Raw genomic sequence first — 20,174 nt, 5'->3', positions numbered from 1 at the left:
TCTCCTGTCAGAATTGAATGGAGAAATGCGTCACCTTCATTCTTGTAGCGCGAGAGGAGTTCTTGGCAAATTTCAAGTCTGTGCACTTTCATTTCAGGAGTCTGCACCTGAGGTACCCATTGTGCACAGATCTTCAAATAGCCAAGCAAAGCTATAATGTGACCCATATGTTCTTGTGAAATGCCGATTGTGCTTGCGATTTCTCTGAGTGATACGATGATTGTCCTGAATCAATCTGTCAACATTTTGCTTGTGAAACTCGGTGGTTGCTGTCACAGGAAGTTTCCCACGCAAGATGTTCCTGCTTCAATATCTTTAAACTTACTCACTCAACGACGCACAGTACTCACATCAACACAATCACCATAAACTGCTTTCAGTCTCTGATGAATCTCCTTTGGTGTGACACCTTCTGCTGTCAAGAATTCAATGACTGCATGTTGCTTAAATAGCATTGACCAACCATTTGCCCAGGGTTCCATACTTTACACTGTAACAACACAACCGTTCATTGCTAAGGCTTCCCACCAACAGGCGCTGTAGAGAAGAGGCTACAGAACAAACAGTACCTGCCGAATACCAATGCTGCTTACTGTTGAAGAGCTACGAAAGTGGAGGCATCAATTTTCAGTCAACCCTCGTAGTTCCAGTAGTTAAGCAGTGATGACGAGATGTGCATAGAATGGACTAGCATGGAGAGGTGGATTAAACCAGCCTTTGGACTGAAGACCACAATAATAATTACACATCAGTGGCAGTTTGTATTTCTAAAATTGGGGAATTAAGATAATTTTTTAAAGGCCACTGGGTGTGGTAGTATGCCAATGAAAGACCTACCCCGTTGACAGCTGTGTAACAAGATTCTCTGATTTATGTAATAAGGGAATTTCCTTAACAGTCTTAAGTCTTCAAGTGTGTAAAAAGGGTTTCCTTAAACCTCTTATGAGTCACGTTTTTTAAGGAGAGTAAGCAAGTAATTACATGCCCGGAGAGGCAATGCCCGGAGAGGCAATGTACTGATAGCCTTGTATCTGAATATTCATAACTGCAGTGTGTTTTCTTAAGTATAGTTGTAGGTATGTTTGATACATATTCCTGTAAAATCATATTGATACATATTATCTCTGAAATAAGATCTACAAGACGCAATTTTTTGCATTTCCAGAGATACAGCAATAGCTATTACTATAGTGATGACTGGAATGTTACCTACGCTGGTTGTTCAATGAAAGACAGAATTCGGATGTGTGTGTCAATTTTGGACTCCATTTTAGCGTTATAACCTCAACTCTTTTAGCCAATTTTGTCAGTTGTCTTGATAGATCCTTAAGGCTTGTCAATCAAAATAGAGAGTACTATTCCATTACGACTGTTAATAGTCTACCGTGGAAATAGAGACTGGATTTCCTGATCTCCAAAATAACAGCAAGATACTACTCCTTCATTTTACAGGAATTGTTCGATGATTTGAAGAGTATTCTGTAGCTAAGGCAGTCATATTTTCAGTACCTTCTTAGATTTACACTAGATCTGTGCCTATCATATAACTGCTGGCAACAGAAAGTTTTTCTTTTTTGGCATTGTTGTCATGCAGTGCCAGGACTGGGGAAGGTGTAAACTTCTCTCGCTCCTCATTCACCTTCAAAATTCTGAAATATTTTAAGAACTGAATCTAAGTATATGATTGGAAAACAGCACATGGTCTAGAACATTCTGGCTATCGGACACAGACAGAAGTTCCCTCTATGTGTAATCATTGCTATGCACTCAAAAGGCACAAAGTTTTAAAAGATAGGAGGCATGTGCAGGAAATGATGCATTTTCAGTATCTCATTTATTTAATTTATGGTTACAAATAATAAATAAATTGGTTCACAAAACAGATCATGCACCTCTGTTTACTAAACAAGTCTGACAAATATTTACCGACATATTCAGTCAATGAATTTATCATCATGGGAGCTACTCCATAACAACACACACAAAGCAAAAAAATCAAACAACGTAAGTCACTTAAAACTCTTTCCTTCATCGTTATTTATTTCCTTCTAGTAAACAGGAAATCCTCAACCAAATAATATCACAGTGTTTATTTTTATAATATTACATAATGCAGGAATAATTTACATTTTCTGTTCTGAATCTGCAAGAGTACAACATTCAGGAGTTCTCTCTGTAACCTTCTTAGTCTTTCTAAAGCATTTTGCAGTATCATCAGTTACTACAAATGCACGAACAGTTTCTCCATCATTACTCTTTCTGTCCCAATTTTCCATACTTGGGGAGAAGTATTACCAATACAGGTAGTACATGTGGCCCAATAAATTCAACAGTTCTTCAGTCTGACTAGCTATTACTCAGTGCATGTATATTTCAACTTCTATCTGTCATATGCTACAGGTATGAATCTGTAGAGCAGGAATTCCGTCATTTGACATTCGCCCACTGTCAATACTGTTAACTGCATATGTCAATAGGTTAATAACCATTAATCAATCAATGGTTACACATAGCAAGAGAAATCCTGCCCACTGAAACTTGGTCCACAATTATAATAAAATGATGCAAGGTCAAGAAAGCAAGAATTACAACAAGATTAAACTCTTACCTCTACTACTTCAGTACATGAGCAGATTCTGACAGCAAAACATAGTGTCATTTCAGTAAGACCACATGACAAAACTCCTGAGAGCTGAACATCAACATAACATAAGAGAGAGAGAGAGAGAGAGAGAGAGAGAGAAAGAGAGAGAGAGAGAGAGAGAGAGATCAAGTATAACTAAAGATATATTCAGTAAATTTGTATTAAAAATATTTAGATGCAATGTATATCGGCTTTAATTTATCACAGTTTTGCAGTTTAATGTGGATAAATAATATATACATATATTTTGAGCAAACCTATAATAATATTTTGACAAACTTGCCAGATGAAGATTTCAAGTCTCTGTCCCTAGTATCACAATCATTCATGCCAGTAAACAGTACACAGAGAACACTTACTGTAACAGTCTTTACATGTAATAGTAAGTGAATTACAATTAGTGTCTGTGAGGCAGGAACGGATCATTCAGAACAAGTCCACGATATGCAACACTTACATACATACACAGTAACACAAAAACAAAAAGATCGTCAACCAAACCTAAAATGCCATAAACAGATTCAGGAATTATGTCCAGTGGCGACAACAAGTATGCAATTGCAACACTAATGCAGAAACCCATTCGCAACTGGAAGAGATAGAAGAGCCCTCTCACAGAAAAAAAATCTGCTGTGAAGTTGCGGATTAAAAAAGGAATATCTCTGATAAACTCTGGGATCTGAAACAGACACAAAGTAAAAATAATGAATATTAGATCATATATAATAACCACACTATCTTGTGAAGTCATTCTGGAATAAAGGGGGGGGGGGGGGGGGGGAGAGATGATATTGAATGGCTATCTCTTGTAATACCAGGGCTTCAACTGTATATAAAGAATACAATGCTGTCTTCACAAAATTTTTACGAAAAATACTTCTTGAACAGTTTAATTGGTGGTACAGGTGATGAGGATTTGTGTCTGATAAAGGTAATTAGTTCAACATGCCCACAATTAGTAGTCAAATTTGTTGAATCTATTCTATTTGTTATCAATATTTTGTATTTTTCAACAAGACCAAAATCCACTAAACCAGCTGATCAAGCCTTATGATGACAAAACTACTTTGGTAAATGTTATTCCACAACTGACTTGGTGCAAGAATACTGAACAAACATCGAAATCATTAAAGAAAATTTTATATCCAACTTACCTTTTTTTATTTTTGACGTATTTCAGTTTATATTTTGTTTCTTTCTATGTCTAATAAATATCCAGAAAAGAAAAGGGCTTTTTCACCTCCCTCTTCTAAATTCACCTTTCCAAAACTCCCACTATCATCATCACCACCACCACCATCACCATAATCATCTATAGTGAGCTGTTACCACTTATTAGCCTCTCTAACTCATCATAGACTACTTCTCCTTCTTCCTCCTCCTTACGATGTTTCAGTATACCATTTGCTTATTTTTAAAACAAGCCTCGATATTCTGTGCAAGATTCAATCGATAATGGTAATTCCTACACCCCCTCCAGCCCAAATTGCTTAAGAATCAAGCCTACACTTGAATTTCCTCACACTTACGTTCCTCTAAAATAAAATAGATGTCTTGCTTTTAATTTTATTTGGTCTTGATTTTATCACTGCAATGCTGGTAACACAACTACACCTGATCACATGCCAGAACAGCCCTCTAGTCTCTATCCAATATTGTCATTTGGCAGTCAATAACTCAGTCGATCTACACGTCACCTTTATCTGGACTCTCAAAAATTCGTGAGGGGGGTCTATAAGACTGCTACCTCAGAACAAAAGCTATATATTAACACAAAACTATCACATAACAACGGGCTTGGAGACAAGGAGTGAAAAATGAAAGTATTTATTATGATAGTGTGACCATTTTAGGATATGAAACACAATATCATAAATTAGGTTATAATTATCCTGAGATAACAAATGTCAAGTTTTACTGGCCTTACACAAGGAGTTCAGCTCTCTCTCTCTCTCTCTCTCTCTCTCTCTCTCTCTCTCTCTCTCTCTCTCTCTCTATCGACAGTATGTTCTTACAACTTTTTATGAGCATTTGCAGTATGTTTGACAATTTTTTTTTCCTAACCAATGTGAGCACACAAAACATCATATATCTGTGATAGCCCATTTCCAGAATCTTCAGTTGTTGGCGAGTAACTCTAAAAGGTGCCATGGCTTGTAAAACATTCTTCTGGAGGGGTGTGTTGCTGACCCTTTTTTTCCAAATGAGGATGTACTGTTTCTTACCCTAACTCCTTCAGAAAAATTCTCCATTTATCAAATCTGTCCTCCTTGTAGTTGGGATGCTGCTGTGAAAATAATTATAGGTGCTACATCCATTACATTTGTCCATAAATCAAAAGGCAATCCTCTTGACTGTCACTTGCATTTTAATGTACATGCCTTCTGGTCAAGAGCATCAACTCCTGATTTAGTTTTTTTATTGAATAAAATTCTTTCTGGCTTATTTTTATGTCCTTCATCTACCATGGCACCATGGTCCAGAGAACTGAACTGGATGACACTTTTGCTCTTTTTGGGCACATAACCTACTGTTGTCAAATTGTCTTCAAAATCAAATAGTCAAATGATGAAGATGAAACTTCTCTGGACTATGAGACCTTCATCTCTGATGGAATTTCCTCACAATTTTGTCACTGCTGTAATCTCTGATGGAATTTCCTCATAATTTTGTCACTGCTGTAATCTTTTCCTGCAATAGTTCTTCAAATGACAGGAAACATGCAAAATTTTCCATTCTAGTATTTGTTGAGATTCCTCTCAATGTCTTTGTTAGTGTTTTCACTGTAGTTGAAGCAACACTGATTTGTTTTTGTGATCAGACTGCAAAAAAATAAAAAAAAAATAAAAAAAAATTGCATTCATTTCCTAAGATTAATATTCTGCCAATTTTTTATTGATAACAACAATGCACCTACCTTCTAAACTAGTACAATGCACATTTTCTTCCTTATTTGTGTAATAGTACCATGTTTTCTTAGTGTGTCAGTTACACTACCTATTATTGAATCAGGTGGAATTTCCAAAATATTGTGTACTCAAATTTTGCTTTAATCCACTCAGTTCCATCATGACCAAGAAAGAAATCAGCAATTCTGTTGGCTATCTTCACTTGAAATGCTACAAGATGCAGAATCATTATCCTGGGGACTATCACTGTCTGAATCACTGTCATCTTCCTGATCAAAAAAGAGCTGCATCTTCAAGCAGCTTAGGAATTGTTGATTCCAAATTTTGATCACTTTTGATGAATTCAGATGACATTGTTTTGCTTCTAACAGATTATATGGAATGCCTAACTATCTCGCATAATTATTTTGTTCATGAAACTAAACTTACAATCACCTGAAGCAACTGTGGCATACACAAATACACTCACCTTTCAAAAGAATACTCAGTTGTTTGCAGTACTTCCAACAATGAGTGTAGGTGTGCCAAAATGCTAGCTCTTGGCAGTAATCTTGCCAAAATGATGTACAGTTCATACCAAAGACAAATAATCAATTACTATTCATATCCAAGACAAATAAGCAATTTTAAGGATGGTTTGTTTGTTAAAGATGTGTTATTCAAGGTGCAGCTGTTGCCTGCAACTGTGGCTGGGCCTGCCCACCATTTATTGCTCAGGTATACAGGGTGGTTCATTGATCATGTCCGGGCCAAATATCTCACAAAATAACAGTCGTCCAGGATACTGAGCAGCATACATACCACATGCCCGTTGGGCATTTTGATCACAACAGCCATACATCAACATGATATCAACCTTTTCTGCAAATTGGTAAATGGTCCATTTAACATGGGTAATGTATCATGAAGCAAATACCGTCCGCACTGGCAGAATGTATTGTGATAGCACGTACTTATACGTTTGTGACTATTACAGCGCCATCTATCACAAAGCAAAAAAAGTGGTACAACTAAAACATTCCTATTTCTTTACGTACTACATAAATATGTAATAAAAATGGGGGTTCCTATTTTTTTTAAATGTAGTTGATATCCGTTTGACCTATGGCAGTGCCATCTAGCAGGTCAACCATAGCGCCATCTGGTTTCCGCCTTCAATCTAGACGAGGCTTGTTCTTTGTAGTTTTTTCGTTTGATGCTTATTCCGTGAGATATTTGGCCCGGTCACTATCAATGGACCACCCTGTATAGTTTAGATTTTTATATGTCCTATGAATCATATTTGCAAAAACTTGCTATGACACAAAACATGTCAGCAGGTTTTACAATGAACCACATTTTCTCTATGAAAACGTTGTTACAAGCTGGCCATTTATATAACTAGATTTTTTTTTATCTTAATCTACAACAAAATTTAATAAATATAACCAAACCACATAAAGATACTATCTATTTAGTAATTCTTCTATGGAGCAGGAGGAGTTATCAAGCTCATGTAGTTTCAGTTTGTGTTTTAATTTAATATTACAATCCACAAAATTATTTTACAATCGAGTAAATTCTTAAAATCACTCAGTAAGTGGCCAAAGATTTTTATGGCTGAATACCTCACTCATTTCTGTACTACACGATGACAGTGATGTACAGTGCATATCAGTTCTTCTAGTATTATATTTACGAATGTTACTGTTGTTTTCAGAATGTGATTCACTGGCAACAAACTTCATAAGAGAGTAAACATACTGTGAGGAGGTTGTCAGTTCCTCTAATGTTTAAAGAGCTGTCAACAAGAGGTTCTGGGTGGACACCACATATTATCTTTATTATTTGCTTTTCTGCAACAAACACTTCCTTCACCAATGAGTTGAATAGGATGCAGTGAGACATTAGTGAATGAAAGTGGGAAAAGTAATTCAACTTTTTCTTACACTTGCATCTCCAAAATCTGATAGCATCAGTGATGCAAAAGTTGCACAGATAACACATTTAAGGAGATCTGCAACATGTGACTTCCATCTCACGTTCATATAAAAATAAACACCAAAAAATTTACAAAGATTCTGTTTCATTTATTGATTTACTATCACACATTATTTCTAATTCTGTGGTCAGGCCTGCATTGCACGTATTGTGTTTCAGCTAAGTTCCGTGACAGTCCATTGGGAGAGAACTAATTGTTAATTTTCAAGAAAATATTACTTACAATTTGAAGTGTTTGAGTTACTCTGTTACACTTTATTATTATACTTCAACAATGAAAAATCCAGGATGGAATAACGACAATATTATGAAAAGAATACACTACTACTCACCATATAGAAGAGTCACCAACGTGCGTGCCGACACACACACACACACACACACACACACACACACACACACACACACACCTCATTTATCTATCTCTGCTATATGGTGAGTGGCAATCTAGCCTTTTCATAATATTGTGATTATTATATTTGTAACAGCGGCAAAGCAAACTACATCTGATTCTTGAATATATAATGGAAGACCATTTATATATTAAAAAAAAAATAGTGGACCCAGTATCGATCTCTGTGGCACTTGTAAACATGTAGACCATTTACCAGCATGATCTACAGAATCACAATATCTGTGTTTCTCTAGGAGAATACTGTGAACTAAACAATCAAATGCTTTCATCAAGTTACAGAAAACAGTTGGTAATATTTTGTTATTAATATTTGTATAATTGGTGAACTGACAGGCAGTATGTTCTTTGGAGGCCCCCTTCTGAAATTCAAATTGATGCAGACTAAATTTTGAGACAGGTATGCTAAGGTTCTTACACACACAATTCTTCCCAGAGCATTCCACAAGGAGGTAAGTCCGTGAGACTGGTCAGTAATTACTAACATCTGTCTAGACAGAATAATAATGACTCAAATTTTTGTAAGAATATTTGAAAGTTCCCCAGTAGGAATCTATATACTGTAACAGTTATAAATGACTTTTCTGGTAGCAGCAATTCACATGCACAGACATCCAATTGTTGATCTGAGAAAGTACTGGTATCAATAGATTTGAACTTAATGTTATTCCCAACAAACATGACGACTCCTCCAATCTCCTTATTTTCATTAAGAAATGTACTGCTAATTTATGGTATTCCAAGTTCAACACAAATGGATTGCTGTATTGAAAGGACACTCAGGCAGACATAATACATCCAATTACTTTTGACATTCGAGACTGTGTAAACAGATAAGACTTTCTTTACTTTTGTTTTTCAGTCCTTTAAAATTCCAAAGCATGATGATAAGGTTATTCAGAAAAGTGTGACCATTTACCTGGACCTATTTCAAAGCAGTCAGCTTGAATGAGGCAACTAAAAAAAAACTTCTCTCGCACCTATAATCACAGGAATTCTGCAATTGGTGGCAAAGTCCACACTCCTCCACACTCCCCCCCTCCCTCCTCCCATGTTTAGCTGTCCGTTCAGATAATCTATCTTTCCCCTTCCTGTTGTTGTGTAGGCCGTGTCTTGTACAATCTTCATCTCCCAACAGCAGCAACTGGCAAAGTACTAAAGAGAGCTCCGTCCCAAGTCAACAACAAATCAATCAGTTCCAGATTAACTCACCCGATGGCTTCATTCATCCAAGTTTATCATGCCACTGAAGAACCTCAACAAAGCCCATGTTTGTGTGTGATGTTGTTGCCTGTAGATTCTCCGGGTCACTCCTGATGCTTTATTCTCTATTCTTTGCCTGGCTGTTGCCTGCTCCCCAAATTATCAATCCCTGGTTCTTTTCGCTTAGATCCCTAATCAGTTCCTCAATATCCACTATCATATGACCCAGGCTAGCACTAGGTTTTACAATACTTGTGACCTAGTACCTTAATCCTCAGTTTTCCTGCATATATTGGCCAACACCATTCCCATACTGCTTCCTAGCAGCAAGACCTTTCTTCTTCCTGAACTTAGTTTCTGACCTGTCTTCTGAAACCTGCAGCACCCTTCTTTCCTCTACAGGTCAATCGAACTTCTTCACAAACTACTCCCTTTTCACCCCTCTCCTGTTATCTTTCTTCATACCTCACTGTGCTCCCACTCTTTGAAATGCTCTAATTCAATTTTTGCAGCCTCAATCTCTGCCTTAATGGCAAAAATCTTAACCTCTAACTCGACACTCTTCCCATCTTTTACTCAGTAACTACAGATCCATGGGACAGCCTCGTTAGAAATGCCTTCTTTTGTCCCAGTGCATTCACCACAGTGAAACCACAATTTACAATCCGCACACATCAATCCTAAACTATTAACTAGCTAGTGGCAGCATGCACATTTGTTAATCTTGGTGACTACTGTTTTATTGTTAACAATAATTATCTGGGTTAAGTGAGACCAGTCACTGAGTTGTTTACTGATTGTTTATTTTTTCTCAAAGATCCTAATTTTTGTCAGCTTTTATTATAACTGTTGTGTCATCAGTAAATAAAATTATTTTGTGGGCTGCAATATTTAATATCATGTCATTCCCATAGTTAAGAAGAAGAAATGGTCCCACGGCAGACCTTTGTGCAATACCAGGAGACTGAGGCTGTCTTTCACATGCACTCTGAGACTAATCTAGTTTTGTTGTCCAAAATCTTATGCTAACATTCTGTCTATGGCTGAAGATGAATGACTGAATTCATTCATTTGATAATCCCCTAATACAAAAGTTTTCAAATTCCCTAAGGAGAACAGTGCAGTTAACCATGTGAAAAGAAACTTCCTGGCAGATTGAAACTGTGTGCTGGACCAAGACTTGAACTCAGGACCTTTGCCTTTAGCGAGCAATTGCTCTAGCACAGAAGTTTGGAAGGTAGGAGACAAGGTACTAGCACAATTAAAGCTGTGAGGACAGGTTGTGAGTGTGCTTGGGTAGCTCAGTTGGTAGAGCACTTTCCTGTGAAAGGCAAAGTTCTCGAGTTCGAGTTTCGGTCAGGCACACAGTTTTGATCTGTACGGATGTTTCATATCAGCGCACACACTGCTGCAGAGTGAAAATTTCATTCTGGAACCATGTGAAATGTTTTCGTTAAGTCTAGGAGTATTCCTGTTATTTTACAATTTTTGCAAGATTGTATATACAGTCATATATAGCAACCACTGTTGGTTGCTTGTTTCTGAAGCCCTGCTATGAGTGAGGTAATATATGATACTTCTATCACTAGCAAATAGCACTATTTTTGTTACATCAGTGTAAGATGGAAGGCCATTTATACATAGAATGAACAGAAGTTCTTGCAACAACTTTAAAGTTTATTAGAATACCACAGACCTTTTTACTATGATTGGGCATGCTTGTGCCCTCCTAGAATCTATAACTGATCTACCCAGTCAAGTATAAGGGGTGGGGGTGGGAACATACAGTTAAACATGTATTCTGAACTGTGGTGCTACTGGAGGACTGAAGTAAACACAAATACACACACAAATCCTTTTTTTCCACATATGCATTGAGAATCGCATAAAATGTAACATCCTTTTTATTTTGTGAACAGTTCACAGAATGAAAATGAGGTTCTCAGTATATAACATGTGGCACTTTAACAACACAACTGTGCAGCCTCTCCTATTGTGCAGCCACATGGGGCAAGGCTGGTATTGGAATACAGTTGACCTTTAACGCTGTCTGCTTTAGTCCGCTTCTGGGTTTTGGTTGTAGAGCAGTGAGTTAAAGAGAGAGAGAGAGAGAGAGAGAGAGAGAGAGAGAGAGAGAGAGAGAGAGAGAGAGAGAGAGAGTTGTCAACAGATTGTTTTCATTTGTTAAGGGAGAAGTATGATAATAATACTATGTCACGAATGTGAGTTTCTGAATGGTGTGAACGGTTTTCAGAAGGTCAGTATGAGATACAAAATGAGGAATGCCCCAGTGAATCCACGAGTTCAAGAACTGAAGCAACATTCGGAAAGTTCTGAGGAACAGTCAGTGTCTGAGTATTTGGATGATCACAGACATTCAATGAACATGAACAAAGAGACAGCAAGACAACTTTTGCATGATGAATTAAACATCTGTGGAAGAATGAAACGTGGATTCTGCATAAGGACAAAGCGTCAGTCAACAATGCCATATTTGTGAAACAGTTTTTTGTGGACAAGAGGATTCCTGTGCTCCAACAGCCTACATATTCACCAGATTTGACTCCTTGTGACTTTGATCTGTATCCAAAAGTAAAAAGTACATTGTTGGGAACACATTTTCAGTCTGTTGAAGAGGCCGAAGAAAAACCAGCACAGTTGTGGGAGAGGGAGTCAAGTGGTGACCTACAGCACAGCTTTGAACAATGGAAGACACACACATGCAGTGGTGTATAGATAGGGGAGGGATGTATGTTGAAGGGGATAAAAGTTAGTTGTAACTTCATTTGCAGTAAATCACATTCCTGATACCACTCTCGTTATTTAATTGCCACATCTCATATGATAGCAAACAGAGAGGCATTAAATTTTGTGTAGTACTTTACAATCTTAACCATTGCATCAACTGAGAAATTCAGCTAGATATATTTTATTACAGCCTTTTTAAAAAATTATTTATGATAACAATTACATAATGCTTGCTAAGTTTAACTTTGTAACTTTTCCAAAAGTATCTGCAAAATGTGTTCAAAATGAAAGCAACGATGGCTAATATCTGTTATTTCATTTACACAGAAACAAACATGGTTCTCTACTGGCCTCTTTTCATTATATCAAAGTTTTTGTCCTTTTAACTTGTTTGCGTTGCAGAAATAATAAGAAATGTCATATCAATCTGCCTACTATAATACACCTCATTTCTACTTCAATATTTTTTTGTGTGCTGGCATGTACATGAGTGAGAAGTTAAATAAGCTACTTGGATACGATCAGTGTCACAGAAATTCTCACAGAACAGTACAACAGTATACGGATATCCATCTTCACCACCAATGTATGTCATGTCACATATTTGCATACGTTATCAGGACACTAGTGGGAATGGGCTACATGAACAACAGTGGATGAGAACTACATATGACAGAGCATGCAAAGCAGCATCCAGATGGTGAAACAATGGAACGAGATGTATTGGCATGGACTGTGGACTCAGCCATATATCAGGTGCTCTATGGATTGGTTCCAAATGTTGTATATAGTTTTGGCAGAGTGATCAGCAACACAGGAGATGCTATAGTATGTTTTTGAAAAGTGTGCTTCACTGAAAAAGTAATAGTTACAAACCATGGAAATCTAAATTTAGATAGCTAAAAATGCTGTCCCCATCAAAGTACGTCAACAACACCTGTTGTCAGCTGAGGGTTTCAATTAATTATGATTTATTCTAGAGAAGCTGCACGGTCATCAATGGTATCTGTTCTTTAGAGAACAGTTACTATCTTCACATATAGAAATCTATCTTGTTTTCATTTGACATGAGAGCAGTAAATGAAGAGGAAACAAAAAAAATCAGTAAATGTAAACATGCGTCACATGGAGACTACCCACCCCCATAATAACTCTGACTGCTCCACATATCAGAACAGCACAAATTTAGAAAAAAGAAGAATTTTCAAAAATAAGTTCATTTTGTAGCGCACATCTTTCTGAAGAGTCTGAGACATAAAACATATATCTTCGAGGAAATGTAAAACATGTTATTTGGCCTTAAGTGTGCTGAAGTGCAGTGTCACGCCTCTTCAAACAACATTCTTATACCGCTCTGTGGAACTCAAATGTGTATATTTTGTAATGGATGCCATCAAACTATTTCAGGACAGTGGAAATTAAAATGGCCTGAAGTGTCTCATCTGCTCCCAGTTGGCCGGTTTGACATCTTGCCCCTTTTAAAAATAAAATAAGTAAAAAAATTTAAAAAAAATCGCAATTAATACTGGATGGGATTACTTGTAACCGGGAGAACAAGAACTCTTCAGAAAATGTGGACTCTTTATTGCCTATTAGCTAATAACTTGCTCTTCTATGTGACATAAAATTAAATATAGGATACCTAAAACCAGTAAAGACAAGAGATAGGCAAGACAGTATACATTTCTTCAATACTTAGGTCCCAGCGATTTTTCTCTTTCATCTTGCTACAGCTTTACATGGCGCATTTTCCTTTCTGCGAAATAACTATTACCTCATCAAAGCTCGTCAAACGTTTTGCTACATGGAAAATTGAAATGTCATCTAATACTGAAAAAGCTGTTAATACAAACAGGACCCAAGACTGTTGTGGTTTCTCTATCTGATTACTTCTATTTTGTCACCATGTGCTGGATAAAATGAAATAGGCCTTTCTAATATTGCAGCAATTGTAACCACATCAAATGAGCAAGACTGTTTTGACAATAATGATCATTTTTATAGTACAACAATATAATTCACGAAGTACCAATACGAAATACCTATTTGGCCTGCTAAATCAAAAACCTTTATGTTAGGAAATAGTTTCACATTTCATTCATATGCTACAGTTTCTTATGCACGAGACCGAAAAGTGGTAGAACGAAACTTTTGTATAATTTTGGAATTGTCATATTCTTCCATATTTGTGTGATATCCCCATTTCTTGTCCTTCCTCGTTCTAACAAACAAGCTTGTCAACATCAATTCTGTAACTATTCCTACCACTGTCAAAACTCATTCTCTGGTTAACTTTGCTAACCCTGCCATAATCACCGGTTTAGTTATCCTGCGATTATTCTCTTGTTAGGCACTGATACATGTTCGTACAATGCTGCTAGCCGGGACTACACGAGAAGATAATACATAATCTTTCTTACCTGTTATTCCTGTTAGTCATTTATTTCCACTCTGGTAGTCTGACTCTATGGGTTTCACTAGCAACTATGACAGCGCCGAACATTTGCAAACCGAATTAACCACTTAAACAAGCAGCAGTTGGCATTCACCGGTTCAGCTTTATTCTGATCAGCTCGTATAGCCCCATCCCATTTTGTACATGGGAAAGTTCATTTCTAGATGTGACAAGGGTTTCCCTGGCAGAGACATCATGTTCACTATGCACGCATTCAAAAATTAACTTATAATTCATTCAAAAATCAACTTAAAGGCTGTGTTCAAAAATGTCCAAAAACCAACAGGGGTGTGTTTCAAAATCATATGAATAATCGATAGCCTGACTTGCGCTGGATGCTAGGTGCTTTGTGAAACAAGGTTTTTTTCCTCAAAAATATGAATTTGCCCCCTGCCCCCGGAAATTGCTGCCAGGTTCAGATATCCCGGTTTTCCGCTGGCACTGTGGTCAGCAATGACTATATAAGACAACAAGTGTCTGATGCAGTTGTTAGGTCAGTTACTGCTGCTACAATGGCAGGTTATCAAGATTTTTGTGAGTTTGAATACAATGTTATAGTCAGTGCAGGAGCGAGGGGACAAAGTATCTCTGAGGTAGCGATGAAATCGGGATTTTCCCTTACGACCATTTGAAGAGTTTACTGTGATCATGAATATAAGAAATCTGGTAGACCATTAAATCTCCAACATGACTGTGGCCGGAAAAAGATCTTGCAGGAATGGGTCCAACGAGGACTGAAGAGAATCGTTCTATGTGACAGAAGTGCAACCGTTCTGCAAATTGCTGCATTTTTCAATGCTGGGCCATCAACAAGCGTCAGCATGTGAACCATTCAATGAAACATCATTGACATGAGCTTTCGGATCTGAAAGCCCATTCGTGTACCCTTGATGACTGCACAACACAAAACTTTAAGCCTCCCCTGGGCCCATCAACACTGGCATTGGACTGTTGTTGACTAGAAACATGTTACCTGGTCAGACGAGTCTCGTTCCAAATTGTATCGGAAGGGTGGACGTGCACGGGAATGGAGACAACCTCATGAATCCACGGACCCTGCACGTCAGCAGGAGACTGTTCAAGCTGGTGGAGGCTCTGTAATGGTGTGGGGCGTTTGCAGTTGGAGTGATATGACTCTGATGGGTGACACACATGTAAGCAGCATGTCTGACCACCTGCATCTATTCACGTTCATTGTACACTCCAATGGACTTGGGCAATTCCAGCAGGACAATGTGACACCTGACATGTCCAGAATTGCTACAGAGTGGCTCCAGAAACTCTCTTCCGAGTTTAAACACTTCCACTGCCCACCAAACTCCCCAGACATGCGCATTATTGAGCATATCTGGGATGCCTTGCAACATGCTTTTCAGAAGAGATCTCCACCCTCTTGTACTCTTATGGATTTATGGACAGCCCTGCAGGATTCATGGTATCAATTGCCTACAGCACTACTACAGACATTAGTTGAGTCCACGCCACATCATATTGCGGCACTTCATGGTAGCAGGAGGCCCCACATGATATTAGGCAGGTGTACCAGTTTCTTTGTCTCTTACTTGTAGCTTTCAGTGACAAAGAGAAGTCAATAAATTTTTTGGTTAAACAAAGGCAGGAGAAAACACTCAATGTTAAGCACAGCACAAAGCCTGAATTTGAATTGTATAAATGGAAGAAAGATTTGCATGAAGTACAAAAAAAATGTTGCTAAATGAAACTTGCCATAGTGTGAAAGAAAAACTGTTCGAAAGATTTAGAACTGCCCAGAAGAGTCAATGTACCACTGCTGAGGGAGGTCTACGAGACTGGGCCCTCTGAATTGCAAATGAGGCAAACATTACTGATTTCCAGAGTTTTTCTACTTGGTTAAACGGATTCAGGAAATTATATGGAAAAGGAAGTCATAAAATTACCAAGTTTACTTCAACTATATCTGTAGAGGAGGTATTATTAATAGATAACACTAAGGAGAAAATTCATAGCTAATGTGAAGACAAAGCTTCTTGTCATTCCCTAAAATGCTGTGCAAAATGCCAGCCAGTCAGGTTATGTCCAAGAACTGCATGCAAATCACATTATTTTGAGTGGGGGAGGGGGAGAACACACTGAGTCGCTTGTGCATCTGATGGACGGTATGACACATTCGTATACAATGCCACTGGTAATCATCAATAGATTATTGTTTCCACAGCTACACACATGTCTTCAGGAACCTTAATGCTAATCAGGACCAAAACTTTAAAAAAGGACTGTGTCGTTACGAAAAATCTTATCATCATCATAGCAAAATATTGAAAAATAATTCATCACTTTTGTTGGACCTTTGGCCTAGACACAAGGCAACTCTCTCTTTATGACAACAAAAAGACTGTCAATGTACGTAATTCAGATTCCATCTGGAACTAGTATCAGCCTCTCAATAAAGAATTTTTTTGACAGTGTCACACTTTCAGAAAATTGTCAGACAATACAACTTCCGATCGTTCTTTGTCATTTCAGGTTGTAACACTATTATCGATATTACCTATAATGGTCTTACCTAAATTCTTTGTCTGTTTTTATTTAATGTGACTTCTGTATAGCTATGTGCTTTGACGTAACATCCACGTAAATCTTTTATTAATTATTTATGACAATTTATGTAAACATAATTAATCTAAGAATGTAATATCAAAAGTAACATGCTGTTAAAGAATGTAAAAGTTAAAACTTTAACTGTAATATTGATTTACACATAGGGAAAGTAGCTCTGTAATCACACAAAACTTGGAGGGAAGTCCCTCTACAATGGAACTGGTTAGGTGGGAATAGAAAAGATAGATCTGGTGATCAAACTGCGAGGCTCCTGTGTGGAATGAGTCAGTTGGTGGCTATCGCAAAGAGTGCACATCTTGTGAACTGAAAGAAGTGAGAATAACTGCAAGATTATATAAGATATCCTCGGATGTGGAAATAATTCGGCTTATTATTGACAGACTTTGGTTAGTTCTGTACAATGAAAATCCGACATTAAGAAGAGAATTTCCAGAGCTTGTTACACTGGAAGAGCCACGGATTCTTTTGCAACCTTTTTTAAATAACACATGAGGTCAACACTGCCACCACCTTCATCTGAAATTATCAGTTGAGTACTGTACAACTGCATGAACCAGTTATGTGGTTCTGGTTTCAATAATAAGTCTGTGTTCTGTAAACTTTGTGTTGAGTTACCATATTTTATCCATAGTCATTTACCTAGATAGGGTGCTACCCAAAGTGCTACAATGAATCAGAGTATCCTATCTTACTGAACTGTAAAGCAGTTATTTTCCTTAATAAAATTTAAAAACTTTTTGATGTTGTGTAGTATGTAATTATTTAATGAGCATAAGCTTTGAAATATTCCACATAGCCTTCATAAATGGAAGGTTAAAGTTTCATCATAGTAGAAGCACTAAAAGAAGATTTAAAGTATTCAATTCTAAGATTCTTCTTACTGAAATAATAATATATACAATTTCATGTATCATGTAGTTAACAGTGATTCCCAATCTTTGTTGTGACTAAAGCGTTCAATCTCGATCTGAGTCTATTGATAGATTAGTTGCTAGGTCCCCATGCTAATAGTTGAGACAGATTTAAATGTCATATTAAAAAACAGCAATAAAGAAACTGACTACAAATATTCGAACTATACTAGATCCAGGTGTCACATCTTCCACTTGAACTAAATAGTAGAAGGAAGTGAATAGTCTTTGAGAATGCAAATAATAATCAGTACAAAAGATACAATTACTTCATAACTATTTCAATAATAGTAATTTTCCATAACTAAACTAACAAAAGACTCTCTTGTCAAAGTCAGTAGTGCTCCATCTTTAGTATTCATTTACCTATAACTACCATTAGCTTCCAACTGTAATGTACAGATTGTAAGTATTAGGTGAGAGCCAGTTTTTACCGAAACATATTAGTGCTACTACTGTGTAGTTCAAGTAAAATTACTGGTACATCACTTGCTAAACTGTGCTACTGTCTTGTATCTTATCAGCAAAACAGAAGTTCAGTATCAAGTAAAGTCAATCTCAATGGTTAGCTTTCTTCATGAGCCACACTAGTACTGGGTACAACTTTGCCTAAATAGGCTGATGACCATTTCTTTTTACTTAACTACTGTTTATTTTATTACTAATAGAACTTTGATTCAATTAGTGCTTGTTTCATTGTTGTTTCCTCTCAATAAAATTTTTTCCAGAAACAAAAAAACAATCTGATACCTTTCCATTATGCACAGTCACAAAAATCCAAGGGGTGTTGCTAATTTAGTAGTAGCCAGTACTGTTATAATGTGTATCAGCAGCACAGTATTGTTAAACTTCATTCATTTGTGGATTGTCAGTTTGCATCACCATGGCTTTCGTATTTGATCACGCATGCCTGGTACAGAACACAATAAGCGGAACAATGGACATGATCATTTTTAACTCCACCCCAGTTCAGTCCAAGTATGATTATTAATTACTGTGAAGTGCCTGAATGTATTGATTTTTCTTATATCAGGTATGCCAGGTGTAAGGGAGTGTTTTCATTATTGAACAGACACATCACATTTTTGTGAGGACTACAGGGAATACACAAACAACTGTTTCAATGTTAGTGAAATACACATTACTAAAAATAATGATAATAACTGTGCTACAAGGTTGTAACAAAATATTTTATGGGATAAATTAAAGTCTGAATTGAGGGATGCCGTCTGTAATGTAATATGATATACTGACTTGATTTTTTTTTCCTCTACTAGTCACAAGATTAGACGGATAGATCACATAAATAATTATGAGGTATTCAATAGAAATGGGGAGAAGAGGAGTTTGTGGCACAACTTGACTAGAAGATGGGATCGGTTGGTAGAACATGTTCTGAGGCATCAAGGGATCACCAATTTAGGACTGGAGGGCTTCGTGGAGGGTAAAAATCATAGAGGGAGACCAAGAGATGAATACACTAAACAGATTCAGAATGATGTAGGTTGCAGTAGGTACTGGGAGATGAAGAAGCTTGCACAGGATAGAGTATCATGGAGAGCTGCATCAAACCAGTCTCAGGACTGAAGACCACAACAACAACAACAACAACAACAACAACAACAAGTCACTAGTGTAACAATTACATCTGTAACAGTTTACCTAATGATATGAACAGCGATTTAGTCAAAAAATTAGTTATTTGAAACATTTATGGTATAGTTTAAGTACTTAAAATTCATGAGTGTGCACTTTGGACTTTGCACTACACGGCACTACATCCTCATCCCAGCTGTGTTTGCTTATTCATGCTTTTCTTGCACTAGACAGGAAGGGCTGTACAAACCGCTGTTATAAGTGGTTCTTCATGAGGCAAAAATCAGTAACTTTAACATTTTTTAAAAATATTTAGTGTGTCCCATATTGGATAAAATTTTGAAATTGCATTTCTTTCTATGTACTCTTCCTGGGTGAAAAATTTCAGGGTAGGTTTCGACATGGTGGATTGGATCATTCCCTTGCTGGTTAAAAATACTTGCTTGCAATGGCAAATAAAAATCCCAACATTTAGTTTCTGATGTATAAAGCAAAACAACAAACACAGACAATGTCTTTATCTCAATGTACTAAATGGCACAACTCTCCATTCACTTTCTGTGGGACTACATAGCTCTCAACATATTTCACAGTATGTAATGTAAAAAACAAAAAAGTAATTTAAACAACTGATGATTCACACAATCCGGACATGCTGTTACTAATTAATGCAGTCAAACTCTGAAGGTATCTCATATAATTAGCAGAAAATTGTTAT

The 20,174-nt window shown here is 37.0% G+C and overlaps 1 protein-coding gene across 1 annotated transcript in view; it reads right to left on the bottom strand.

The window, feature by feature from the left end:
• Positions 1-1,817: 1,817 nt before the first annotated feature.
• Positions 1,818-20,174, bottom strand: part of LOC126297639 (E3 ubiquitin-protein ligase RNF170) — a 119,488-nt gene continuing 101,131 nt past the window's right edge. Inside the window, exon 6 of the mRNA XM_049988664.1 lies at positions 1,818-3,323. Within this exon, the coding sequence (XP_049844621.1) occupies positions 3,042-3,323 (282 nt within the window). The 3' untranslated portion in view covers positions 1,818-3,041. The remainder of the gene's footprint in view (positions 3,324-20,174) is intronic.

The sequence above is a fragment of the Schistocerca gregaria genome, chromosome X (genome assembly GCF_023897955.1).
Source record: "Schistocerca gregaria isolate iqSchGreg1 chromosome X, iqSchGreg1.2, whole genome shotgun sequence".
NCBI lineage: Eukaryota > Metazoa > Arthropoda > Insecta > Orthoptera > Acrididae > Schistocerca > Schistocerca gregaria.
Note: the sequence above shows the minus strand (reverse complement) of the source record. Positions and strands in the feature narration are given on the sequence as shown.